Source organism: Saccopteryx bilineata, chromosome 4 (assembly GCF_036850765.1).
Source record: "Saccopteryx bilineata isolate mSacBil1 chromosome 4, mSacBil1_pri_phased_curated, whole genome shotgun sequence".
Classification (NCBI taxonomy): Eukaryota; Metazoa; Chordata; class Mammalia; order Chiroptera; family Emballonuridae; genus Saccopteryx; species Saccopteryx bilineata.
In genome coordinates, this window is record NC_089493.1 from 294,671,430 (window position 1) to 294,699,343 (window position 27,914).

A 27,914-nucleotide genomic window follows, 5' to 3' on the forward strand; every position below is an offset into this window, starting at 1 on the left:
TGAGACTTGGAGATAAAAACTGATTTTTGCTGACCGGGGGTGCTTTGATGTCTCCTGTCTTTTTTTCCCCCATAAAGCACCAGCAGTCTTTTTTTTTAAGGGCAGGACATTCCCACAGCTGCCCTCCCCCCACCCACCCCCTGATCTGCCTGCCAGGGAGGGAGGGAGCTGTCTGCTCAGTGGTGAAATACTCACAAAAAACTCATAAGCGGCTACGGAAATGCCCGCAGCTGCGCCCGACCCTGCCAGGCCCACGAAATGCCCGCTGCCTATGTTGCTGGCGAACAAGGAGGCGCCCACCTGTGGGGAGAAAGACACGTCATCTCTCAGAGCCAGAAAGGACTCCCCTTCCCCAAGATTCTTTTACTTCCATTTGTCGTAAGTTAGCCTAGCAACTGGGCACGTCTGTGTTTCCTAAGATGTGCCTGTGCCTCCCGGGGATCGTGTGATGCGGGGTGGAGGGGGCGGTCCCCGAGGGAAGGATGGCAGGTATTATTGTAGAAAGTGCTTCCTGGATGAGAATCGGGGTGCCCGCCTGCGCTAGTCCCAGCTTCGCTTCCAAACTAGCCAGTTAAGAGTCCTCCCTCGGGCAGAACTCAAAGTGGCCAAGACTGTAGGTGGTCACCCCCCATCCCTGCTCCCAGCTGATTGGACCAGATTGACCTGGGCCCCCGGCCCAGACTGGACTGATTAGATTTTTCTGTCCTAGGAATTTGGAACGGGGACCCCATTCCTCCTGCTGTTTCTTAGATGGAGGGTGTATAACCTGGGATGGTGTGTGTGTGTGTGTGTGTGTGTGTGTGTGTGTGTGTGTGTGGGGTGGGGCCAGCATGACCACCCAGGACTGCCTCTCTGCTGAGGAAGAGGAGTGTGATGCAGTCAGGCAGGGGGAGGAAGGTCAGGTGTGCATCGAGCGAGGGAGGGGGAGGGGGAGGTACAGTAGAAGCAGAGATGGGGTGGTTAGAGGGAGGAGGAGACAGACCCTCTGAGAGAGGGCTCTCGTCTCCGGTTGACTTTCTGGTCTCTGGTTTTCATCCAGTTCGAACGCTCAGAGCTATCCACAAGCCGGTACCACTTCTTACTTATTTATTTATTTTTAATTTTAATTTTTTTCTGCGTTGTCACTTTGTAGTGAGTTTTGAAATCAGGAGACGTGCGACTTTGTCCTTTTCCGAGATTGTTCTGGGCTAATCTGGGTCTTCGAATCTCCATATACCTCTTAGGATTTGCTTGTCAATTTCTGAAGGAGAGAGAAAAAAAAAACAACAAAAGCAGCTGGAATTTTGATCAGGATGGTGCTGAATCTGTCAATCAACTTGGGAAGTTTTACCATCGTCACCGTGTTGAAAGTCTTCAAGTCAAACGCACACAGGCTGTGTCCCCAGGGTGTGGGTCCTTGTCTGAGTTCTTCCGGCGTTCTCAGTGTCTGTGCTGCACTTCGCCAAGTGTTTTCTTCTCCTGGATGACTGTAAATGGGATCTTCTCAGTCTTAAGTTGTGCATTGCCAATATATAAAAACGTTGACCTTTTATAGTGATTTTCAGCTGGATCCTCCATCCTGACCTCCTTTGCTAGCTGTCATGAGCTGGGTCACTCAGGATTTTCTGCTTTAAAGATTATATCATCTGCAAATTGGGGCAGGTCTGTTTGCTCCTCTCCCATCTGGGTGGCTTTTATGTATTTATCCTGTCAGTTGCCGTGGCTCGAACTTCCAGTAAAACGCTGTGTAGAAATGGCAAGAGGGGACACGCTTTATAACTGGGGGAAAGCCTTTGGTCTTTCATCATTAAAGTATAATGTTAAAGTGGTTTTTTTGCTTTTGCAGATGCCATTTGTCAGGTTGAAATGCTTTCCTTCTCTTTCTAGCTTGCTGAGTTTTTAAAGCCACATAGGGGTGTTAGTTTTCATCAAATGCTTTTTTCTGCAGATATTGAGATGATCACGTGGTTTGGTCCTTTATTATAATGTAATACGGTGGTACCTTGAGATACGAACAGAGCAACATATGATTTTTTTAAGATACAAGCTGCAACTTGGTCCATATTTTTGTTCAAGATCCAAGTGAAATTCCAAGATACGAGTCGTGATTTGGGAAGCTGCTGCTAGTTGGCACGCTGGCGCACGGGTTCAGTATCAGCAGTTTGATATACGAGTTCACTGACTGACGAGCTCGGTTACAGAACAAATTAAATTCGTATCTCAAGGTACCACTGAATAGTGTAGTATACTAATCAACATTTTCTTCTTCACTTCTCTTGTGTGCCTCGACTGGGAATCGAACCCAGGACATCCACACGCCAGGCCGACTCTCTACTGCTGAGCCAACTGGCCAGGACCAGCTAATCAACATCTTTGTATGTTGAACCAACCTTGCATTCGTAGGATAAATCTCTTGGGGTCATGATGTATTTAGTGTTTTGTATGTATTGCTACGACTGTGTAGATTGTTAAGGACTTTTGAATCTATAATCGTTAGAGATATTTGTCCATAGCTTTTTCTTTCTTGAGATACTTGTCTGATTTTGGTGCCAACCTAATACCTAACTCACAGAACAAATCACTGTTCCCATTGGTTTTTAGAAGAGTTTGTGAAGGCGTGGTCAACATCTGGGCTTCTTCCGGACACTTTCTACTGGCCGCTCTTCTCTCCGTATATAGACCAGACTTTCTTCTTTCTTTGCATGAGTCATCATTTTTTGCTAAAAGCAGACGTTTCAATAATGTCATGCGGCAACTCTAGAAATTTGGCTATTTCCCACCCCCTAGGGTTGATTGCTTTCACAATTTCTGCTGCTGCTGCTGCTATTGTTTATTTGTTTAGATACTTTTTTTTTTTTTTTTTTCATTTTTCTGAAGCTGGAAACAGGGAGAGACAGTCAGACAGACTCCCGCATGCGCCCGACCGGGATCCACCCGGCACGCCCACCAGGGGCGAGGCTCTGCCCACCAGGGGGCGATGCTCTGCCCATCCTGGGCGTCGCCATGTTGCGACCTGAGCCACTCTAGCGCCTGAGGCAGAGGCCACAGAGCCATCCCCAGCGCCCGGCCATCTTTGCTCCAATGGAGCCTTGGCTGCGGGAGGGGAAGAGAGAGACAGAGAGGAAAGCGCGGCGGAGGGGTGGAGAAGCAAATGGGCGCTTCTCCTGTGTGCCCTGGCCGGGAATCGAACCCGGGTCCTCCGCACGCTAGGCCGACGCTCTACCGCTGAGCCAACCAGCCAGGGCTGTTTAGATACTTTCTTGAATGAATTCTATAAAGTCTGCACTCTCTGCCACGTGTGGTCACTAACGTCTCTGTCCACTTAGTTTAGTGGTCAGCCGGTAACTAGACGAAGGTTCCCTTACATATCTGAGACCTAGAATCTGTCCATTCTTTCCCCTGAGGAGCTTTGTGTGCATGTCAGGTATGCTTCAACACTCAGCCTGGGTGCTCACAGTCCTCGCCTGCCCTTTCCGGCTGGCAGGGCCTCCGGTCAGCCAGAGGTGAGAGCTCAGGGCGCACGACCTTCTCAGGACGTTTCTAAGCATGTGCACAGCCCTGGATAGGCACATGGCCTCTCTACTCCCAGGAGTATGTCAGAGCTTTTCAGAATACTCTGAATATCTCGTTCTCCGGCTTTTCCTCTTTTTATTTTTTTTATTTTTTTATTTTTAATTTTTCTGAAGTTGGAAATGGGGAGGCAGTCAGACAGACTCCCGCATTCGCCCGACCGGGATCCACCCGGCATTCCCACCAGGGGGCGATGCTCTGCCCATCTGGGGCATCGCTCTGTTGAGACCAGAGCCATTCTAGTACCTGAGGCAGAGGCCATGGTGCCGTCCTCAGCGCCCGGGCCAACTTAGCTCCAATGGAGCCTCGGCTGCGGGAGGGGAAGAGAGAGACAGAGAGGAAGGAGAGGGGGAGGGGTGGAGAAGCAGATGGGCGCTTCTCCTGTGTGCCCTGGCCGGGAATCAAACCCGGGACTCCTGCACGCCAGGCCGACGCTCTACCACTGAGCCAACCGGCCAGGGCCTCCAGCTCTTCCTCTTTAAGTGCTTTGCTTAGCCCACTGTCTGCCCCGACGTGTGGCTGCCTCAGACAGCCGCAGTAGTAAACCGTGGCCACTGACTGTTTTGGACAAGCGTCTACAGGGAAAATGAGGCTCACACTGGTCATCACTGCGTCAGGTCAAAGACAGACAAGTCTTGCAAGTGGGGTTTCCCGGAGAGCTTCAAGAAGGGGGAAGTCCTGACAATCCTATGAGAAATGGGGCTTCTGAAGGAGTTCTGGTTCTGTTCTGGTGTGAGGCTCAGGTACCTGCTATGTCTCTGTATCTTTTGGACTCAATGCAAATGGGCATAAACTCTCCTTCTTCTTAGTTCAAAAATTTAACCCTTATTTTAGGATATCATCAGTAAAAATATTAACCCTGGCCACCTTCCCAGGGTCCACTAAGCAGAGGCCTGTGTGCATGTGTGATGTGTGTGTGTGTGTGTGTGTGTGTGTGTGTGTGGCAATGCCTTTAAGTCTACTTGAAAATAAAATACTGTAATGGCCTCCAGTTTTTCTTAAGGCTTTAGTCCTTCTCATTTCTTATCATATATGCCTCCAGGGAGGTTCCACACCCCCCAGCTCAGGCGTTGAGGGTGTGACCCAGGCTTGAGCCGGGTAGCACATCGAACTACCCTGACCACAGGTATTGCCAGAGGTCTGGGCATGGAACGTAATCAGAGTGAGATGTTTCCCAGGGACACTTCCATGGAAGCAGATGTGCTTCCCGTGCTGGGCGGGAACTTTAGAGGATGAGAGGTCCGGAGCAGTGTGTGCTGTCTTGTCAACACGAAGTTGAGTTTTTAGGGGAAAAGCACCCATCCAGGATAGGTGATTGATAGATAGATAGATAGATAGATAGATAGAATAAAGGGAAAAAACAGGTCTTAATAATATCACTTGCGCCCCCATACTTAGCCATAGCAGAAACCTTAGATTTTTTTTCCTTAGGCAAACTGATGATTTTTTTTTTATTAAACAAATTGGAGTCCGATCTAAGCTTTCTCTAGTTCAGATTGACTTCCACACTAGCTGCAACTAAAATGTCCCAAGAAAACAAAGGTTAGATAGAACATCAGCCCTTGAAAATTCTTTGAGGCCCTGGCCAGTGGCTTAGTGGATAGAGCATCAGCCCAGTGTATGGACATCTCCTGGGTTTAATTCCCGGTCAAGGCACACAAGAGAGGTGACCATCTGCTTCCCTCCTTTCTCTCCCTCTTCCCCTCTTGCAGCCAGTGGCTCAATTGATTTGAGTGTGGCCTCAGGCACTGAGGATAGCTCCCTTAGAGTACATCAGCCTCAGGTGCTAAAAATAGCTCTGTATTCGAGTATTGTTCCCAGATGGGGTTGCTGGGTAGATGCTGGGTTGGGGTGCATGCAGGAGTCTGCCTTACTAGCTCCCCTTCTCTCACCTAGAAAAAAAAAACAAGAAAGAAAGAAGAAAGAAAAGGAAAAGAAAATTCTTTGAGAAGTGACTTTAATGGAACCAAAACCACTTACCGGCCACCATATCATGTCCCCTCCAGCTAGGAAGTAGCCTTTCACTGTGTCCCTTTTGGTCTTCACTGTGGACTAAAGCAAAGAGGAAGGGTGAGTGAGGTGAAACATTAACAAACAAAGGCATCCCCAAATGGCCTGGGCCACAGAAGATAAAGGGAGAGTCCAGTGACCCAGACTTAAACAACAAATATATATTGTTTGATCCATGGTTTTAAAAAAAGTTTAATTTGAATGCTTTTAAAGGAGACACAAATTCTTCAGGTCAATACAGCTGCTAGCAGTCACTGCTTCACACCGAGGCATTTGAGTTTCAAATTCATGGCTTATCTATAATCGCTTATAATATGGACCGTTGATTCAGCATTAGCCCTTGTATGGTGTCAGACACGATACTAAGCATTTTCAAGCATTATTGCATTTTAATTCTTATCGACTCCCATGAGGTTGGTATCACTAGATCAGCTAACAGCTGCAACTAAAATGTTTCAAGAAAACAGAGGTTTCAAGAAACAAAGGTTTCCTCACTAACAGCTGAGGAAACTGAGGTTCAGAATTAAAGTCACTTATCTAGGGCCACATTTCTAGATAACGGAAGGAACAGGAATTCAAGCCTCGTTCAGCCTGATTTTGGAGGCCATGTGTTTAGCTGGTCTACAAAACCACCTTTATTTTTTATTTTATTTTATTTTATTTTACAGAGACAGAGAGTGAGTCAGAGAGAGGGATAGATAGGGACAGACAGACAGGAACAGAGAGAGATGAGAAGCATCAATCATTAGTTTTTCATTGTGCATTGCAACACCTTAGTTGTTCATTGATTGTTTTCTCATATGTGCCTTGACCGTGGGCCTTCAGCAGACCAAGTAAGCCCTTGCTGGAGCCAGCGACCTTGGGTTCAAGCTGGTGGGCTTTTTTTTTTTTTTAATTTTTTTTAATTTTTTTTTAATTCATTTTTAGAGAGGAGAGAGAGAGAGAGAGAGAAGGGGGGAGGAGCTGGAAGCATTAACTCTCATATGTGCCTTGACCAGGCAAGTCCAGGGTTTTGAACCAGCGACCTCAGCATTTCCAGGTTGACGCTTTATCCACTGTGCCACCACAGGTCAAGCTGGTGGGCTTTTGCTCAAACCAGATGAGCCCACGCCCAAGCTGGCGACCTCGGGGTCTCGAACCTGGGTCCTCTGCATCCCAGTCCGATGCTCTATCCACTGCGCCACCGCCTGGTCAGGCACAACAAAACCAACTTTAGAAGAAGTAAACTTCCTGGCATTTAATACAGGCATTTTGGCCACTACATCATTTGTGTGATATTGAGAAGTTGTGTCACTTCTCTAAGCCTCTGGGGGTGAAGTTGGTGAGGGGATTCTTATTGGATGAGAGATGACACAATTGTGTATCTTTTCATCCCTGGAAATAAACTTCCTATAAAATATAGACACTATAGTGATGTCAGCAGCATGGTGACACGAGACGATCCCTTTGTCTCCCCCCTGAAATCTATAGCTAGTTGGACATCAATAATTCAACCAAGGCTCCTCTGCTCAACACACTAGCTATACAAGTGTAGCTATTCTTGTACCAGACAAAATAGCCATCAAGACAAAGAAGATAATGAAAGACAAAAATGGACATTTTGTAATGATAAAGAGACATTCTCTCAAGAAGGTATAACACTATTAATATATATATGCACCCAAATTAGAAGTACCAAAATATAAACAGCAATTATTAACAAACCTAAAGGGAGAGATAGACAGCTGTACAATATAGTTTTTTTTCAAAAAACAGACACTGTGGCTCATTCCTGTTGAACCCTGGCACAAAAAGGATTTTATGAGAATAAGAAATTCCTTATGCTGAAAGGGTTTCCCAAGCGAGTAGTAATACATCCGAGTCTTCTCTTGGGAAAACATAGATTGGCAGGATTACTAACTCTCACCCCCACTCTACCCCATCCCTGAACCCGCGATGATCTGACTCAAAGCCCTTCCTCTTGACAACATCTCTTCCATCCTACTCTGTCCTGACAAGGTGGGGAAACAGAGAAAGGTCAGACCCATGGGCTTAGGGATGTCCAGCACTTTTATCACCTTCTTGACCTGGAAGAGTAAAAGCCAAGACGTAAGGGTTGAGAAATTATCTACAAATAGATCAAAGTGAGGACACCTGGATGGGCCACATTGTTTAAGTCCTTTGTACCAGGTGACCTGAAAATCAGATAGCAGCACCTCCTCTGCAGCATCCTCACCCCAAAATTACTCACCTTCTTCATATGTAAAGAGTTCCTAGAAATCGATAAGTTAAAGAGCAAGGACCTAATGAACGTGGTAAAAAAGATGTAATGCCATACTTCACAAAAAAGGAAATAAGTAGTCCTTAAATGGATGTGAAGGTTTCCAGCCTCACTTATAAGATAAACTTATATTAACAATACAGTGAGATACTATGTTTCCCCATCGGCTTGACAAAATGAAGTTGGACACAACAGTGTCTGTGAGGATGTGATAAGACACATTTTCTCTCATATATTAATGATGTGTGTGAAGACTGGTGCTACATATAAAGAGGACAATTTGACAGAAACTGTTATAATTACAAATGTATATATCCTTTAACCTGACAATTCCATAAGCTGTAGGAATTTATCCTACATGATAGTTGCACATATCTAAAATAATGAGTATATGATATTTGTTTATGGCAGCCAGGTAAAAAGTAGTATGTGTAATAAATAAGCTACCTTCTATTTTAAAAAGGGGTAAGCGTACACAATAATATTTTCTTCTATTTTGCATAAAGAAACGGAAAGGATGCACTGATTAATACTAGTAGTTACCTGTGAAGAGAAGGGGAGTTGTAAGATTTGGCGCTGTAACTCCTTTTAAATTGTTTTCATTTTTGAACCATGTGACTTAAAAAAAAAACTTCCTTTAGAAAAAAAGCATGGCCTGACTAGGTAGGTGGTGGTGCAGGGGATAGAGTATTGGACTGGGAGGCTGAAGACCCAGGTTCGAAGTCCCGAGGTTGCCAGCTTGAATGGGGGGTCGCTGGCTTGATCATGGGATCATCAACCTGGCCCCATGGTGGCTGGCTTGAGCTCAAAGGTCGCTGGCTTGAAGCCCAAGGTCACTATCTTGACCCCAAGGTCAACCCCTTGCTGGCTTGAGCAAGTGGTCATTGGCTTGGCTGGACACCCCCCCCCCCAGTCAAGGCAAGGCACCTAGGAGAAAGCAATCAATGAACAACTCAAGTGCTGCAACTATGAGTTGATGCTTCTCATCTCTCTCCCTGTCTGTCTGTCCCCCCACCACCCTCTGTCTCTGTCTCTCTCGCAAAAATAAAAAATATAAAAAAATTTTTTAAAAAAGAGTATGGGCTTCAGGCCCTGGCCGGTTGGCTCAGTGGTAGAGCGTTAGCCTGGCGTGCAGAAGTCCCAGGTTCGATTCCCGGCCAGGGCACACAGGAGAAGCGCCCATCTGCTTCTCCACCCCTCCCCCTCTCCTTCCTCTCTGTCTCTCTCTTCCCCTCCCGCAGCCAAGGCTCCATTGGAGCAAAGATGGCCCGGGCGCTGGGGATGGCTCCTTGGCCTCTGCCCCAGGCGCTAGAGTGGCTCTGGTCGCGGCAGAGCAACGGCCTGGAGGGGCAGAGCATCGCCCCCTGGTGGGCAGAGCGTCCGCCCCTGGTGGGCGTGCGGAGTGGATCCCGGTAGGGCGCATGCGGGAGTCTGTCTGACTGTCTCTCCCCGTTTCCAGCTTCAGAAAAATACAAAAAAAGTAAATAAATAAAAATAATAAAAATAAAAAGAGTATGGGCTTCAAAGTGAAGGAGATATGGATTCTACAGCCAGCTCCCTTGACATTACTAACAGCGTAAGAAGCTTAAATTCTTTGAGCCTCAGTTTCCATATCTGTACAGTGGGTATAGGAGTATCTTCCTCATAAGGACCTGAGCATAGTCCAGGAGATGACGCCAGTGAACGTGCATAACATGGTAGCTGACACAGTCACACTTCAATGCATTTTCTTTTTTTTTTTTTTAGTTAATAGTGCTGGTTATTGGATGACCTTGAGCTGGTGTTTTCCCCTCTCCTCTGCCCCACGGCCGGGCTTACCCAGAGTCCGACGGCCAGGACGAAGAGGAAGTACAGAACCAGCACGGCGATGTCGCCGGCCTCCAGTCTCCTCTGGGGGAAGGCCTCCAGGGGGTCCGGCGGTGTGGGCGGAGGGCTGTCGGGGCCGCTCTCCATGGTGCTGACCGGACTCGCGCTCCTGTGGAAGGTCAGACGCGGGGGGTCAGGGGGCAGGCAGAGCCAGCATACTCACCGCACGCCCTCCGTGGCGGCCTCTAGAGCAAGACCACAGGCTTGGAGGGGTGGGCGCGGAGACACAGCCGAGGGTCGGGTCCTGCCACCAGCCAGCCAGTCACTCATTTACAGAGAAGTTTTTTGTTTTTTTTTTAAATCAAATCCATAGTTTAAAAAAGCCAAGCCCTCTGTGATAGAATAGCGATGCTTCAACATGCAGCCGCTCTGGGTCCGCTGGAGGACTCAAGGGCCAGGCAGCTGCTGTCAACTGTCCTAAAGGAGTTCTGCATGTTAGAGGAATAAGACACGCAGAAGACACACAGTCCAGGAGCGCAGGATGGAGAGCCAGTCAACAAACACCGGAATGGAGGCTCACAGGTGCAGCGAATGTTCATGTTTGTACAAGGGCTTTGCGATTTTAAAGGTGAAGAAGTCCGAGCCAGTGCCGTGGACGCTGTGCTCTTAATTGAGGACAGAGCCCCATGAAAAATATGGGAGATGATGCGGAAAATAAAAAACGGAAGCCTGACCGGGCGGTGGCACAGTGGATAAAGCATCGGACTGGGATGCAGAGGACCCAGGTTCGAAACCCCGAGGTCACCAGCTTGAGTGCAGGCTCATCTGGTTTGAGCAAGGCTCACAAGCTTGGACCCAAGGTCTCTGGCTCGAGCAAGGGGTCACTCCATCTGCTGTAGCCTCCGGTCAAGGCACATATGAGAAAGCAATCAATGAACAACTAAAGTGTCGCAACGAAAAACTGATGGTTGATGCTTCTCATCTCTCTCTGTTCCTGTCTGTCTGTCCCTATCTATCCCTCTCTCTGACTCTCGTTCTGTCTCTGTAAGTAAATAAATAAATAAATAAAATTTTAAAACAAGAATATAAAAGCGGGCACATCTTTTTAACGTTAAAAACACCCCAGCATCCTGTGTTTTATACAATCTAGAGCAGGGGTCCCAAAACTTTTTACACAGGGGGCCAGTTCACTGTCCCTCAGACTGTTGGAGGGCCAGACTATAAAAAAACTATGAACAAATCCCTATGCACACTGCACATATCTTATTTTAAAGTAAAAAAACAAAATGAGAACAAATACAGTATTTAAAATAAAGAACAAGTAAATTTAAATCAACAAACTGACCAGTATTTCAATGGGAACTATGCTCCTCTTACCGACCACCAATGAAAGAGGTGCCCCTTCTGGAAGTGCGGTGGGGGCCGGATAAATGGCCTCAGGGGGCCGCATGTGGCCCGGGGGCCGTAGTTTGGGGACTCCTGATCTAGAGGGAGGGTCCCGCCTCAGATAGCATGCTCCCAGCGCCCACATGGCTGTCTGGAGGGACCTCAGAAAGTCTCTGTGGCAGGGGACAGCTCTGTGCAACCCGGGGTGTCTCGCTTCCCTGGCCACCCCCGTGCACTAAATGCTAGTAGTACCTCAAAATCATTGTGACAAGCAAAAATTGTCCCACAGGTTTTAAAAACATCTGTGTGTGGGGGGGGGCAGCAACGCCCCCACCGCACACCTGCTCTAAGCCAAGGCAGAGCCACTGGAGGGTGTTGAACAAGGAAGGGGCACGGTCAGATGGGTGGGGGCGGCTTGACCAGACGCGAGAAGGTGGGCACGAAGGATGTTTAGTTGTGACAGGTGATGCATTGACCGGGTAAGTGAGGAGGATGGAATGTTGGGGAACGACTTCCTGCTTCGGATCAGAACTGCCCAGAGACTGAGCAGCCAGGGAGCCCAAGCAGGAGGCCCCCTGTTCTGAAAGTAGAGTGTCTCATCTTCAACACTGTTGGGTCCTTCTTTGTGACGCGGGGCTGTCCTTGTGAGATGTGTAGCAGCATCCCTCGTCTACCCACTGGATGCCAGTAGTCCTGACAGCCACCATGTCCCCAGACTGAGAACCTAGAAGCCTGACAACAGGCTGGGTGTCCCCTTCGAGAGGAGGCCTCCGGGGGGCGCTCAGTGATCGGTAGGTTCCCTGCCCATGCCAGCTGTGGCCTCACTCTGGTTCTGCTGGGGGGATGCCCACAGCTCCTCAGACCTGGACAGGGGATGCCCACAGCTCCTCAGACCTGGACAGGGGATGCCCACAGCTCCTCAGACCTGGACAGGGGATGCCCACAGCTCCTCAGACCTGGACAGGGGATGCCCACAGCTCCTCAGACCTGGACAGGGGATGCCCACAGCTCCTCAGACCTGGACAGGGGATGCCCACAGCTCCTCAGACCTGGACAGGGGATGCCCACAGCTCCTCAGACCTGGACAGGGGATGCCCACAGCTCCTCAGACCTGGACAGGGTGGTCCGACCCGAGCGAGCGCTGACCCGCGGCACGTGTGGAAGGAAGAGGGGGAGAAGGAGGGGAGACAAGCCTGGGGCTGGGCCCACGCACGCCCCTGCCCTTGCTCGAAGGCCGGTGTGCGCAGCAGAGGTGCAGACCCCAACCCAGGCCGCCGGAGCCCAGCTGGCTCTCGGTTCCATGGTCGCTGCCGGCTGCCAAGTGGGAGGACACTGGTCTGCTCAAGACCGACCCTACTGCACCCGAGACCTTGCAGGGAGAAAGTGGGGAGGGCTGGTGGAGCTGGAGGTGTGGGGGGAGCCAGGTGGTCCCTACGAGCTGTCTCACGGGTGAGGAAGCCCCCTTAGGTAGAAACTGTTCTCAGTGTCCCGCGGCTGCCAGGGGGCAGAGCCGACATCTTCCAGCGATGAGGACAAAGGACTTAGGGAGCAGTCTAATTGGCAAGTGGAATAGATTGTTCTAGAACCCAGCCGGTCTAAAAAAACAGGAAGGGGAGGAAGGAGGGAGGAGAGGTGGCAGCTGGCAGCCGGGTGAGCCCCCACCCCCTACCCCCCCGGGCCCAGCCCTCCGCGGGCCGCCCCTGCCAGGCACCGTGAGGGTAGGAGCACATAAACAGGTCATTCATCACCACGCTGGACGGGCCGGCGTCCCTCGGAGCTGCTCCCGGGTCCCAGGAGGTGGGGTCCCGCCAGGGGCCAGGAGGGCCCGGCTCCCTCCTCACTGTGGGGACGGGGGCACAGACCAGAGAAGCCACGGAACCCAGGGCTGCCAGCGGGGTCACAGGCTCAGGCTGCCCCTTCCTCAGCCAGTCCCGGGCACTCTGCTCCCGGTGCCAGGCCTGGAGCTCGCCCTCCGCTGGCCGTCCTGTCTCGTCCTCAGCAGCCGGTGAGGCACACACAGCCTACGTCCTCCTCCAGCAGGAGAGCCACGGGGAAGAAGTGCGCTGGGCGGGCTGGAAGCGGGTGGCAGGTGTGGCGGTCCCACAGGTCCCATGGGCCCCAAACGAAGGCTCCTTTCGTCACCCAGCCCCAGCCGGTCCGTCCTCCTAGTCTCCCTTCCTCCTGCCCTTCTCTCCTCCTATCTCTCCTCCTCTTCAGTCCTCTGCTCACCTTTCTGTGCCTTTCCCATAAACACGTCTTAGGCGCCAGCTGTATGCCAGGCTCGGCGCTAGGCACGGAGGACGAAGTGGTGAACGAGGTGGACCTGGCCCTCGCGCAGCCCTGTGTGTGCTCCCAGACCCACTCGGCAAAACTGGTCTCGGCGCCCTTTGTCCTGGCACGGCCCCCGGAAGGGCCACGCGGGGGGGGGGGAGCGGCTTCTGCTTCACCTCCAACGAGGGGCCTCCCTGGATGGGGGCAGGGTTAACCGGAGTCACGCGCCGCGGCTTCATAACTGTGGGCTTTGTCTGCAAGGGTGCCCTGCCCTCGTGGCCACCGACGACGGAGCCAAAGAATTGTTCTTTGAGGGCCGGCCGGCCGCTCACCCTCGTCCTCTGCCCGCTTACGTAACAGGCAGGGCAGATGTGGAAATTTCCCGCAGCCGGGCTGAGGGGAGACCGGGCAGCCAGCTGGCAGGTGGGGAGGGGCTTTGGCAGCCTCCCCCCTCCCCGGGGGGCGCGCCCATGGTGGGCGTATATTGTGTTTGATCGTTTGCCTGTATCTGAAACAGTTGGCAGTGAAAAAAAAAGACAGGAGCGAGGTTTCCAGCATGAAACCGTCTGAGAAGTGAATGTATCTGTGTATTCAATGCACTCAGAGATACAAGAGTGCGGCATTTGGCAGAGATGTGGGCGGAACTCCCAAAGTCTCAGGCTCAGCAGCAGGACTGAGAACGAGAGAGAGAGAGAGAGAGAGAGAGAGAGAGACCGAGAGCCTAGGTCAGGGGTCAGGAACCTATGGCTCGCGAGCCAGATGTGGCTCTTTTGATGGCTGTATCTGGCTCGCAGACAAATCTTTAATAAAAAAAACAATAACGTTAAAAATATAAAACATTCTCATGTATTACAATCCATTCATTTCCAACTGCTCATGTTCATGGCTGTGGGTGGCTGGAGCCAATCACAGCTGTCCTCCAGGACAACACCAGATTTTTATTGGATAATGCGTAAGGAACACGGGTTGTTGTATGGCTCTCATGGAATTACATTTTAAAATATGTGGCGTTCATGGCTCTCTCAGCCAAAAAGGTTCCCAACCCCTGGCCTAGAGAGACAGAGAGATGGAGAGCCCAGAGACACAGAGAGAAAGAGAGACAGAGACACAGAGAGCCCAGAGACACAGACAGACAGAGAGCCCAGAGAAGGGCCCTGCCCTGAGCCAGGATGGCGGTAACCATTGAACTGCTCATGTCAATCACAGGTGAAACGCTCTCCCAGAAGTGACTGCCAGGACAACGTGTGATGATAAGAGAACAGCATCTCTTGGGTCCAGTCCCACCTCTGCCTCCTGTCAGCAACCTGATCTTGGGCCAATGACCTCCTGAGGCTCAGTTTTTCCTTCTATATAACAGGGATGATAATCAGACGTGTGTCCCAGGTTTGTTCAAAGCAGTCAGCACATTCAGTGACAGTAACATGATGAGATCTGTCCCTGTCTTTCTTATAAAACTTTCTTAAAAAAAAGAGCGTGGACTTTGTGAGCAGGAAGACACTGGCCACCTACACCCACGTTGTGCGTGTCACCTGCAGCATGCGGTATCCTGGAGAGCTCAGGTCTGAGGAGCTCCAGTGACCAGTCGCGGAGAACAAAGCTAGGTCCTGGGCCCAAGGTCACACACACGCCGTGAAATGACCACTGGTCAGCATGGGGACCCTTGACGAGGGGACACTACAGGGTGATAACAAGGGCTGATGCCCCCCAGGCCACCGCCGCTCACGCCCTCTCCAGCCATTCCCCTGCGGCGCCTTCAGTGGACGTAACTGACCACTGCACAGCCTGGCTTTTGACCGTCTGGAGTCCGGGACACCCAGCACGGCTGGTGATGGAGGCAGCCCACCCCACGGGCGGGGTCCGCTCTCTAAGCGAGAGTGTGCCGTCAGGCCTAGAGCTGCAGAAAAGAGGAACGGGGGACCCCCACGGGCCAGCTTGACCAGTTGATCCTGTGGGGTTCATTAGACACAGGCCTTTACAAAAAAACCTCAGAAGACAGATTCACGAGACTTTCAGTTGAAGCGAAAGCCGGCACCATCCTCCGCCCGTTGGAAAGAGCCACGGCTCTGGTGTTAAGGAAAAAAAGATATTGATACAATAGGTGTGGTCGGTCAGGCGGCTCCCCCACGCAGTTCGTGGCGAGTGCTGAGGACCCGGTGAGCTTTCCCCTCCGCCCTCCCCAGCCCTGCAGGGACGAGCTCCTCTCACGACTCCTGGAGAGACTACAGCCCACAGGTGCCTATCCAAATCCCAGCGTGGCGTCCTCCAGTCGGCCTCTCAGACCGAACGAGCCCCGGTTAGAGACCATGGTCATCAGCAGCTCTATTCCCCGTGTCTCCCTGAATGGCAACCTCACCTAGCCCGCTTCTCACGCCAGGAACCTGGGAGCCCTCCGTCCGTCCGTCTGTAACTCGTGCATTCCTTCCTTCATTTATGCCTTCGTTCACTCGCTCACCGGGGGGTCCTTGAGCACCTGCTCTGCGCCAACCACTGTGCCCAAGCCCCAGGGACGCCAGTTCACATACGATACGGACCACCGGAGAATTTAGAGTGTCTCTGTCTCAACTCCCAGAATCGACCAGCCCGTACTCCTGTCTTAATATATATAGTCTAGGCCCTGGCTGGTTGGCTCAGCGGTAGAGCGTCGGCCTGGCGTGCGGGGGACCCGGGTTCGATTCCCGGCCAGGGCACACAGGAGAAGCACCCATCTGCTTCTCCACCCCCCACCCCCTCTCCTTCCTCTCTGTCTCTCTCTTCCCCTCCCGCAGCCGAGGCTCCATTGGAGCAAAGATGGCCCGGGCGCTGGGGATGGCTCCTTGGCCTCTGCCCCAGGCGCTGGAGTGGCTCTGGTCGTGGCAGAGCATCGCCCCCTGGTGGGCAGAGCATCGCCCCCTGGTGGGCAGAGCGTCGCCCCTGGTGGGCGTGCCGGATGGATCCCGGTCGGGCGCATGCGGGAGTCTGTCTAACTGTCTCTCCCCGTTTCCAGCTTCAGAAAAATACAAAAAAAAAAAAAAAATTATATATATATATACTCACAAAGGAGAGCCTGACTCCTCCACTCTCCCTCCCCCTGACTTCTCTGATTCTCGTCTAAGCCACCCAGAGCAGGCACCTCCCGACCTGCCTCCAGGACTCCGCCCCCTCTTTCTCCTAACCCGCCCCTCCCGTCGGAGCTGCAGAGGTGCGGACACCCAGGTCAGATCAGATCGTGTTCCTGCCGAGGCATCTCCGTGTCCGCTCTGCCATGGCCCTGCCATCTCCCATGGCACTTCCTCTTTTTATCCCTTAGAGGCTGTAAAGCCAGCAGCCACGGCCACCATCACAGCCGCCCAGCCTGTGCAGGTTCGCATTGGATTCGGACAGTCGGTAAAGAAACAACGGAGCCAAGAACTGGTGGGCCATCACCTTTAATCCTAGCTTGCACCCGGCGGGCAAGTAAAAACACACACTGGGCTCCAAAACCCACTCATTCAGTGCTCACAAAGCTACTGACTTATTCGAGTTTCCTAGAATCAAAGGTTTCTAGCTCACCAGCCTTATTCACCTCTGTTCCCCATCTCCTTCCTCTCTGCACAAATTGCACAAACTCCACACAAACTGGCTTCTCACTCAGCACTCCACCATCTTGGCTGCTTTTCCTGGCCTCCTCCACGTGGCCTTTCTCTGCTCTCCTCTCTGCTCTCTCCTCTAATGCTAATCTCAGGAACCAAGAGAGGAAGCTCCCGGTCTGCCCCACTTTATAGTGTAGAAATCAAAACCTTTAATCCAATATACAAACAAGGAAGTCTCTGATACCAAGTCACTTATCTGAGGCATAATGGGATTCCTCATGAGAATGCACCACCCCACATCATGCAACAGTCAAGGATGTGGGGAAAAGCTTAGTCTTTTTTTTTTTTTTACAGGAACAGAGAGAGATGAGAAGCATCAACCATCAGTTTTTTGTTGCGACACCTTAGTTGTTCATTGATTGCTTTCTCATATGTGCCTTGACCACTGGCCTTCAGCAGACTGAGTAACCCCTTGCTCGAGCCAGCGACCTTGGGTCCAAGCTGATGAGCTTTTTTGCTCAAATCAGATGAGCCCGCGCTCAAGCTGGCGACCTCAGGGTCTCGAACCTGGGTCTTCCGCATCCCAGTCTGATGCTCTATCCACTGCTCCACCGCCTGGTCAGGCGAAAAGCTTAGTCTTAAAACTAAGCCTTAACCACCCTGCCTGCTTACAGCCTGTCCTCCACACCCAATGTAAACTATAAGTGAGCAAACATATATCATATTTAAAAACTTATTTGACCAACAGAGACGCTATTTCACACCTCGGGGGTCTTTGCCATTCTGTTCCTTCTGTCTGAAATGCTGTTCCTTACACTCTTGGCTTGATGAGCATCCTTCAGATGTCACCCTCCTGTTACATCCCCAAGAGCCTTCTCTTGATTTCAACCCAGATTTGGTCCTGAAGTTATTTTGTCTCAGGGGAAACACGACTTCTCATCGCTGTTGACTCAACCATGGCATTCGATCTGTACGACTCTCTCATCACGGTCTTGTTCCCACTATGTGGTCGGCGAAGACTCACGTTGTGTCCCCAAAGCAGCATTTAAAAGAGACAAGAGGCCCACTCAAATGGAGTCACCTCTGCTCGGCCACATTTACCAAACACTGGGCCTGCTCACAGTTTCGGCCTCTCCCAGGAGTGGAATTTTAAACCAACCCATCTGGAATTTCCTGGTCAGCATGAGCGAGGTCATCTGCCTGATTAGACTCCTTGCCTTCTCCTAAGGGATGTGGTCCTTGCCTGAAATAACCCACTTTTTTTTTTTTGTATTTTTCTGAAGCTGGAAACGGGGAGGCAGTCAGACAGACTCCTGCACGCGCCCGACCGGGATCCACCCGGCATGCTCACCAGGGGGCGATGCTCTGCCCATCTGGGGTGTTGCTCTGTTGCAACCAGAGCCATTCTAGCACCTGAGGCAGAGGCCACAGAGCCATCCTCAGAGCCCGGGCCAACTTTGCTCCAATGGAGCCTTGGCTGCGGTAGGGGAAGAGAGAAACAGAGAGGAAGGAGAGGGGGAGGGATGGAGAAGCAGATGGGCGCTTCTCCTGTGTGTCCTGGCCAGGAATCGAACCCGGGACTCCTGCATGCCAGGCTGACGCTCTACCACTGAGCCAACGGGCCAGGGCCCTAAAATAACCCACTTTTTAATGTCTCAATCCCCCCCTCTGCCTGCCTATCTACACCTCCCATTTCGCACAACCCCTCCGAGCGCCCTCCCAGTTGCTGGATGAGACCCTGCCCCGCTGATGAGTCACTTAACGAAGCCAATTAGATCTGCACGTTGGCTCGGCTAAATTCTGCGCTGTGGTGGCGGGCACCCAGTAAGCGTTTGTGAAACGAGCCAGGGTGGAATTTTCAGAGCTGTTGCCGTATACCCTGGCACATCGTGACCCTGTCCCCAAGATGCATCCCCAGGACGCCCCTGGGGGGGGAGGGCACGTGTCCCGGCCGCTGCCCCCGGCCCGCCCGGCTAACCCGCTGGGAGTCAGGTGTTGCGAGTGAGCTCACAGTCTGTGGGCTGAGTCTCAGCTTTGTGGCTCTGGTTCTCCGTGGCCTTCAGGCTCTGTCTGTGAATTGGGGTGGGGGGGGCACTGTGCCCTCACAGGGTGACCATGCCAGTTAGACCAGGCCCAGGACATGCCACCCTGTACACATGCCCAGCAAGTACCTGTGAGAACTCCTTTAGCTTGTGGTCAGTCACAGCCGTTGCTGCAGTAACAGTAACACTGCCTGTCTCCCTGGGTCCCCCGCACCTGGGGGGCCGGCCTGGGTCACCTCTACAGCTGACAGATCCGGAGCCTGAGGCTCTGTGATTGGCCAGTGAGTCCGCACGTGGAAAAAGTAGGACCCACACCCAGTGCCGCTGGCTGTGCCCAGCCCTCAAAACATGCCCGGTCTGCCTGTTCACGACGAGACTTGTCTGAGGAGAGGTGCTATGCCCCCCCTCCACCCCGGGGCTCTCAGCTGCAGTTTTTCCTGCTGGCACGATGTCCTGTCCCCAGGCCAGCCCCCCAGTTTGCAAAATGAGCATTGGGAGGGGGCGGGTCTTACCTTCCTCGGCATGCAGGGCGCACCTGCCCGGGGGCCTGCGGGCGGCTTCTCGGCAGAGGGCGGCGGAGATGGCCGGCAGGAGGGGACACCCGGCTTCTCTCCTGGGCAGCCGGAGCTCGGGAGGACAGTGGCAGCCGCCCCCACCCCCTGCACTGCCTGCTGCTTACTGAGAGAACCTTCTTGCGGGTCAAACTCCAAATTCCAGACTGCAGCTGAGATTAGAAAAAGTGAGAGCGATCTTCCCAGGACAGGACGGGACGGGACAGGACGGAGGAGAGGCTGGGCCCAGTCCCAGCCCTTGAACCGGCCACTGGGAGCCAGCGCCTGTGGGAAGGTGGCGTGCCCTGGGCTCCGCCCTCAGCCTCCCGGGCCTCACCTGATGGGGGGCCGTGGCCCGGAGGGTGGGGGCACCGCCCGGGTCCACTCACCCATTCTTCCACTGGCCCACCTCCCTTCTGGGGACAGGCGGACTTGGGACAGCTGGAGGAAGGGGGGGGGGACAGATGCTGGAGGAAGGGGGAACAGACACTGGAGGAAGGGGGGGGACAGATGCTGGAGGAAGGGGGGACAGATGCTGGAGGAAGAGGGGGGACAGATGCTGGAGGAAGAGGGGGGACAGATGCTGGAGGAAGGGGGGACAGACGCTGGAGGAAGAGGGGGGACAGATGCTGGAGGGAGGGGGGACAGATGCTGGAGGAAGGGGGGACAGATGCTGGAGGAAGGGGGGACAGATGCTGGAGGGAGGGGGGACAGATGCTGGAGGAAGGGGGGGACAGATGCTGGAGGAAGGGGGGGACAGATGCTGGAGGAAGGGGGGACAGATGCTGGAGGAAGGGGGGGACAGACGCTGGAGGAAGGGGGGGACAGATGCTGGAGGGAGGGGGGGACAGATGCTGGAGGAAGGGGGGGGAAGAAGAATGTCCAGTCTCGGTAGAGCCCTTCCGTGCGGCCCAACCGCCCCCACAGCAGGGACAGTGGCCGCCCTCTGTCCAGCCCCTGGCAGAGCAAGGGCAGGCGTATTGGGGCCCTTCCTGAGCAGCTGTCAGCAGTGACCGAGCCACGGCCAGGGCCCTGTGGGCAGCCCACAACACCAGGACAGGCAGAGACAGAGGAAGGCTCTCACTGGACACTCAAGCATTCAAGACTTCTAAAAAAATAAATAAATAAATAACAATAGCATTTGCAAAACAAGAGACTCTAACAAGTCTCTGGGCTTGCCACTTTGACGGCGTGGTCTGCAGATGTTCCGCAGCCAGCAGAGCTGTGGCCACAGCCCCAACCCGCTGGGCACCTCTGCTCCCCGGCTGCAGCCCCGGGGACAAGGAGCCTCAGGAAGTCTGGTGACAATGGAGACGCACAGGCTCCATTCTGCTGCTTCCTGGGTCTCTGCTCACTGGTCCTCCCAACCCCCCTCTAAGACAGACCCTGTCCTTATCTCAGTCACCAGCAGAGTCAGGACTTGAACCCGGAGTTCTACAGGAGGGTGGCTTGGAGACATGCCCACTGGGCAGGGGTCGCCTGGTTGCAGAAAGACCCCACAACTCGATGGACACCAGTGTGACCGGGGGCCTGCAGAGCGGTGGCCTGCCCGGGCGGGGGAGGGGGTATGGGACACACAGCTAGTTGGGAGCGGGACAGGCAGACAGGCGGCCAGGGAGTGGACGGCCCCATGCTGTCACCGGCCCCCGGGGGCGCAGTCCCCAAAGGCAGAAGGAAGCCTGGAGGTGTGCAATGCTCCGCCCCCCTGGGCTCGCTCCTGTGTCCCTGGGGCCTGTGTAAGGGGCAGGTGGGGGCGCATGTCCGGGGGTCCCAGTGCCGACACAGGGGGCGTGCGGACGATGGACCAGGCAGGATTGCGGCCGACTAGAGAGTACATGTCCCCTGTCCCCGCTGACAGGGACCGCGGTGACTCAGCTCCAGCTGGGAGCACGGTGACTCAGCTCCAGCTGGGAGCACGGTGACTCAGCTCCAGCTGGGAGCACGGTGACTCAGCTCCAGCTGGGAGCACACGGGCCTGCACGGCCAGACGTCCGATGGCCTCTTTGATGGTCTGGCTCTTGTCCCCGCCTCCGTCTCTCGGTGTGATGGAGCCCAGGAGAAAATGATGGTGCCGCCTTTTGGGGGACTTTTTGGAGGCTGTAAAGCCAGTTGCCACGGCCACCATCATAGCCGCCCGGCCTGTGCAGGTTCGCATTTGATTTGGACAGTCAGGAAAGAAACAGTGGAGCCAAGAACTGGTGGGCCATTAGTTTATTCCTAGCTTGCACCCGGCAGGCAAGTAAAAACACACACTGGGCTCCAAAACCCACTCATTCAGTGCTCACAAAGCTACTGACTTATCCGAGTGTTGGTCAAATAAGTTTGTAAATTGATATATATGTTTGCTTGCTTATAGTTTGCATTGTGTGTGGGGGACAGGCTGTAAGCAGGCCGGGTCGTTATAGCCTGAGGTTTAGTTTTAAGACTAAGCTTTTCCCCACACCCTTGACTGTTGCATAATGTGGGATGATGCATTCTCATGAGGAATTCCATTATGCCTCAGATAAGTGACTTTGTATCAGAGACTTCCCTATTTGTATATTGGATTAAAGGTTTTGATTTCTATACTATAAAGTGGGGCAGACCAGGAGCTTGCTCTCTCTCAGTTCCTGAGATTAGCGTTAGAAAGGAGAGCAGAGAAAGGCCATGAGGAGGAGAGGAGAAGCAGCCAAGAGGGCAGAATGTTAAAGGAGAAGCCAGTTTGTGCAGAATTTGTGCAGAGAGAGGAGATGGGGAACAGAGGTGAATAAGTCTGGTGAGCTGGAAACCTTTGATTCTAGGAAACTCAGATAAGTCAGTAGCTTTGTGAGCACTGAATGAGTGGGTTTTGGAGCCCAGTGTGTGTTTTTACTCGCCTGCCGGGTGCAAGCTAGGATTAAAGGTAATGGCCCACTAGTTCTTGGCTCCGTTGTTTCATTACCGTCTCTCCGAATCTAATGCAAACCTGCATGGACCAGGTTGCTGTCATGGTGGCCGTGGCTACTGGCTTTACACCAAGTTTCCTAGAATCTAAGGTTTCTAGCTCACCAGCCTTATTCATCTCTGTTCCCCATCTCCTTCTCCTTCAGCACTCCGCCATCTTGGCTGCTTCTCCTCTCCTCCACGTGGAACCTTCTCTGCTCTCCTCTCTAATGCTAATCTCAGGAACCGAGAGAGAGCAAGCTCCTGGTCTGCCCCACTTTATAGTGTAGAAACCAAAACCTTTAATCCAATATACAAATAAGGAAGTCTCTGATACAAAGTCACTTATCTGCCTGACCTGTGGTGGCGCAGGGGATAAAGCGTCAACCTGGAAATGCTGAGGTCGCTGGTTCAAAACCCTGGGCTTGCCTGGTCAAGGCACATATGGGAGTTGATGCTTCCTGCTTCTCCCCCCTTCTCTCTCTCTCTGTCTCTCTCTCCTCTCCCTCTCTATCTCCTTTCTAAAATGAATAAATTAAAATAAAAACAAACAAACAAACAAAAACCAAAGTCACTTATCTGAGGCATAATGGGATTCCTCATAAGAGTGCACCACCCCACATCAAAAAGGGTGGGAAAGGCTTAGTCCTAAAACCAAGCCCCAGGCTACAAGGATCCTGCCTTCCCACAGTCCGTCCCCAACACACATTACTATAATCACGCCCATCCCAAGCAAGAAGGGCAACCAATACCATTACCTGGATGACGGGTTTTTACGTGGGCAGCGCCATCTTTAACAAAGTGAGCATAATATATTTTATCTGCCCAACAGAGGCTTCTCATAAAGTGAAGAAATACCTACCCAGTGGCCCAGCATGTCCATACTGAGGTGTTTATCAAGAGAAGGGAGGACGTTCCCACAAAGACCGGCGCCCCAAACGTACGTACATCGCGGCCCTGCTCCCAGTGGCCCTGTGAGTCCACGCGGACCCGGGTGGGTCTGCCCCTATAGCAGAGCCGGGGAGGATGGCTCCGGTCTGCCCATGAAAGCAGTTTATTAAAGCCAGCTGTCTCCAGTGAAACTGGACGTTCAAGAGGTTTGCAACTATGTGAGACAAGGTTGTTCTTCTCACTTGGTCTTTTTATTTTGGGGGAAAATAAGGTGGTTTCTCATAAAATATTTATTTAAGATGCAATGGGTTAGGCCCTGGCTGGTTGGCTCAGTGGTAGAGCATCGGCCTGGCATGCAGGAGTCCCGGGTTCGATTCCCGGCCAGGGCACACAGGAGAAGCGCCCATCTGCTTCTCCACCCCTCCCCCTCTCCTTCCTCTCTGTCTCTCTCTTCCCCTCCTGCAGCCAAGGCTCCATTGGAGCAAAGTTGGCCCGGGCACTGGGGATGGCTCCATGGCCTCTGCCTCAGGCATTAGAATGGCTCTGGTTGTGGCAGAGTATCGCCCCCTGGTGGGCGTGCCGGGTGGATCCTGGTCAGGAGTATGCGGGAGTCTGTCTGACTGCCTCCCCATTTCCAACTTCAGAAAAATACAAAAAAAAAAAGATGCAATGGGTTAGTTATTATTCTTTTTAACTGAATTGATAAATATCATCACATCATCGTTGTTGTCATTTTTATTGGAATATCTAGTTTGATAAATACCAATAGTGGGTAAATAGCTTGTCAAAGGTTCCTGAGATCACAAACTTTGAGAACAGCCACTCTGGGACAAACTTGAAGCTAGCCTGTGTCTCTGAGGAAACTCTTGCAAATGTTCCATCTAAAGGCACAGCCCTTGGACGTGGTGAGAGGAGGGACCCACCCCAAGGACAGACCAGTCCCGGGGAACCCGTCTACTGCACACCCTCTGTGGGAGGACTGTCTAGCTCAGCGGGCCCTGCTGCTCCATGGGTGGTGGCTTGTTAATGAGTCAACAAGGACTCTGTTTCAATTAATCGCTCAACACTTTAACAGCAGGCCGTCCATGACAGAGAGGGTGAAGTCTGGTGTGTGACTTCCACACCCTTGAAGACTATGAGAGTGGAACAGGGTGCCTGTCAGGCAAGCCAGCTCGACCAGAACCGCCCCCAGGGCGTGTCCAGGTTACAAGAGGAGGCTGTGCCACTGTTGCCATCCTGGCCACCCAGCGGGGCAGGGGCAGGGGCAGGGGCGGGGGGAGGGGGAGCTGGACGTGTGTGGGCTCAGGTGCCTGGGCAGTGCCTTCGTGTTGGGTTAGTCCAGCTGGACTCACTTTGCGGCGTTTGGCAAGTTTCTTTACCTCTCTGTGCCTCAGTCTCCCCACCTGTCACATAGGGCTGTGTTGTAAAGATCGAATGGAAGAAGGACCCAAGGTGAGGGCTGGCCGGCAAGTTCCGCCTTGTTTCTTCTGAGACGCCGCCGGCCAGCCCACGCATGGCCAGCTCCTGCGCGTGGCCCAAGGGGGGTGTGTGGTCCAAGCAACGTCTGCCTGTCTTGCTGCCGAGGGGGCTCCAGGTCCTGAGCCTCACTCTGTCCTTCCTTCCTGCCAGGCAGGCGGTGACCACCAGCGTGAGCTCCACTCTGTCCTTCCTTCCTGCCAGGCAGGCGGTGACCACCAGCGTGAGCTCCAGGTCCTGGGCCCTCACTCTGTCCTCCCTTCCTGCCAGGCAGGCGGTGACCACCAGCATGGCCTCAGAGGCCACGTGTGGGAGACAGAGCCTCCGTGGACAGCGGGCTCCTGACAGAGCAGAGAAGCAGTGACCCAGGGCCCCCGGGGATGAAGACAGGCAACAGAGAGGAATGATTGATTTAGAGTGAGAGGAAGGAGAGAGAGAAACATCAGTCTGTTGTTCCACTTGTTTACACACTCATTGGTCGATTCTTGTCCGTGCCCTGAACAGGGATCGCACCTGCCACCTGGGAATATTGGGATGACGCTCTAACCGCCGGAGTTATCCAGCCAGGGCAGGATTTTCTTTCTTAAGCAATGTCAGCGCTGGGTCTCTGCGGGCAACAGCTCAGCCTTTTGCCCAAAGCATCTGGGCAAAGCAGCCCTCAGCGTTCGGAGGCGTGTCTGCTATGTGAAGTGCAGCGTGAGTTTCGCGGCAAGGGCCCTGCAGTCCCATCCGGGAGGGCCCCCCCGCCCCCCCATCCCCCCCCCCCCCCCCCCCCCCCCCCCCCCCGGTCCTGTCTCTCAGCACAGGACACAGTCTTCATCTCTGGCGGCTGGCAGAGGCTCTAGATTTTGCGTTTGGACTCTACGAAGCGGGCGACCCTGAGGAAGTCACGTCACCACTGTGCTTTACCCTCGGGGACCGAGGGCGGGACGGAGCGCCTCCCCCGCGTGGCGTGGTCAGGCAGCAAGGGGAGCCCTCCGCACACGGTTGAGTTGAACGCTGTCGTTGCTAAACAAACGTCCGCCCTGATTCTAGTGACCGCAGATTTTCAACATCTCTTGGTAGAGACACTTGTACCTTTTCCCGTCCTCCATCTTGAGTCCATCGTGTTTTGCTCAGCTGGCGATCACCCCAAAATTAGGCACATCTGGTTTTTGGTTCCAAACACCTCCCTGCACGTCCCCCCCCCCCCCCCCAGGCCCAGCCCACGGGAGCTGGGACGGAACAGAGAAGGCGGACGGGATCCACCAGCCCCGGGTTAGGAAATGTCGCCGCCCGCCAGCCGCCCGCTGACATCATGGCTTTAGCCCAAGCCCCAACCAGGGAAGAAAAACTGTCCCAAACGCCCCAGATGTTTCAGAGGTCATCCTTTACATCATCGTGTTGGGGAGGAAGAAACCTTCCCCTCCCCTTCACGGTGTTTCTGAGTGAGATCAGAGGAGTCGAATCTACAGGAGAAAAACCACCAAATTGGGTCACGCACCCACGAGAGGTTCCGAGACAGAGAGGAGAGACGAGGGCCCACGATGGCATTCTGAACTCAGGCTGAGACCAGGTGCCAGGGGGTCCTCAGAGGGAAGGGAGGTTCATGGCAGGGAGGTAAGAGGAGCAAACACTTGGTCATTAGATGTTTGCCCTGCCCTGTCGATCCAGAGGTCGTAAAAATGCTTATGGTGGGGCAACGCCCCTCATTTAAATTCTTTAAGGCAGAGGTAAAGGCTTCCCCTGAGCCCACGGGTCTCAACTGCCTTCAGCTCAAGATGACTCACGCGCAAAGCGTACCCGTCCTGGGCAGGTGCATTCTAAACCCCTCAGCCCCCACCTACCCCCCAGCTTTGAAACCTCCCCAGAAGGTGTGCGCCTGTTCTAGAAGGCGGGTGGACGGACTGACTGACCGTTCCACACCTTGAGGAGAGGTCAGTCCGATAAGCAGCTGTCCCTCAATTCAGGCGGCCCCGGAGTCGGGCCCACTGGACAAGTGGCCGGGCGTTCGGGAGGGGGCGTCTTCGTGGAGCGGACGATAGTTGAGGTTCCGAGTTCGGGAGGCGGCCCGTGGAGACCTCCGATGTCGGACCCCAAGCGTCTTGGGGGGGGGGTGGGAGGAAGAGCAGGAGCGAGCGTCGGCTGCGTGGCCCTGGTTTTCAGTGTTCACGCCTCTGGTGCCCTCTCTGCCGCGGGCATGGAGTTCTCGTCCGTCAGGTGCTGCGACGGTGCCTCTGAGGTTTCCGTGGGGTCGTCCGGCTTTGGCCTGGGTGGCTTTGGGGAAAAGGGCTGCTTTAGTTCTCAATAGTTCCAAGTCAGACGGGTGAGGGGAAGAAGATTGTAACTGTGGGTTTGGAGAGCCACAGTCAGAGCGGAGAAAACCAGGAAGATTCGGCACGCAGCACAACTTCCAGGCGGAAAACAGAAAACCTCAGAAGACGACGTAATATCCAAAAAGTGTACTATTATTGAAACATAATTTCTATCTCTAGAATTAAACCTGCTTTTATCAAGATAGCCAAATTAAGACGCATGTGGATGCAGATGACGTCTAGTTTCAATAAACGTAGCCTGTTATGGATAAAGGTGCAAAAGGAGTGGTAAACATATAGGATATCTTCAATCGGCTGGGAGGGAATTTTCCTTCATAATAAATTGTCATAGCGCCCTGGCCGGGTGGCTCAGTTGGTCAGAGCGTCGTCCCCGTACACCAAAGCTGTGGGTTTGACCCCCAATCAGGACACAGACAAGAATCAAACAGTGAGTGCATGAATAAGTGGAACAGCAAATCAGTGCCCCTCTCTCTCTCTCTCTCTCTCAAATCAATAAAAATAAAATTAAGAAAAGGAAAAGAGATGAATTAATCAAAGGTCTCTTGAGGTCAGAAGAGCAGCCAAGGCAAAGACTGGCCATCAGACATTGCCTGCAGTGCCTTACAGATTTGGGGGGGCTCATCTTTTCTTGAGGTCCCCAAAATATCCTGAGGTTCCTGCACCTGCCAGGAAGTGACATTCCTCAATCAGCTGGCAAGGCTGCTGGGAACGTTGTGAGGAAGGTTCCAGGCCTATGTTTCCCTGCGGGGAACTTAATTGGCTTCCGTGAGTCAATCCCATCTCCTGAGAGCTGTCCGGTCACGCTGGAGTCTGCACACGCCCCTCTCAATCATAACGTCCCAGTCCAAGCCCCGGTAATACCGCCAGTTTCCAATCGTGTCTCGTTAGAAGGAGAACGGATTCTTACT

The 27,914-nt window shown here is 53.1% G+C and overlaps 1 protein-coding gene across 3 annotated transcripts in view; it reads right to left on the bottom strand.

The window, feature by feature from the left end:
* Nucleotides 1-19,857, bottom strand: part of SLC5A11 (solute carrier family 5 member 11) — a 55,114-nt gene extending 35,257 nt beyond the window's left edge. The window contains exons 1-5 of one of the 3 annotated variants that reach the window (XM_066275816.1): nucleotides 19,761-19,857; nucleotides 19,385-19,596; nucleotides 9,638-9,794; nucleotides 5,530-5,601; nucleotides 196-300 (exon numbers count right to left, since the gene is read on the bottom strand). In XM_066275816.1, the coding sequence (XP_066131913.1) occupies nucleotides 196-300; nucleotides 5,530-5,601; nucleotides 9,638-9,772 (312 nt within the window). In that variant the 5' untranslated portion in view covers nucleotides 9,773-9,794; nucleotides 19,385-19,596; nucleotides 19,761-19,857. Of the gene's footprint in view, nucleotides 1-195; nucleotides 301-5,529; nucleotides 5,602-9,637; nucleotides 9,795-13,240; nucleotides 13,371-19,384 lie in introns of those variants that run through there. The other 2 variants (XM_066275815.1, XM_066275817.1) reach the window with 2 other exon arrangements.
* Between the last annotated feature and the right edge of the window lie 8,057 nt (nucleotides 19,858-27,914).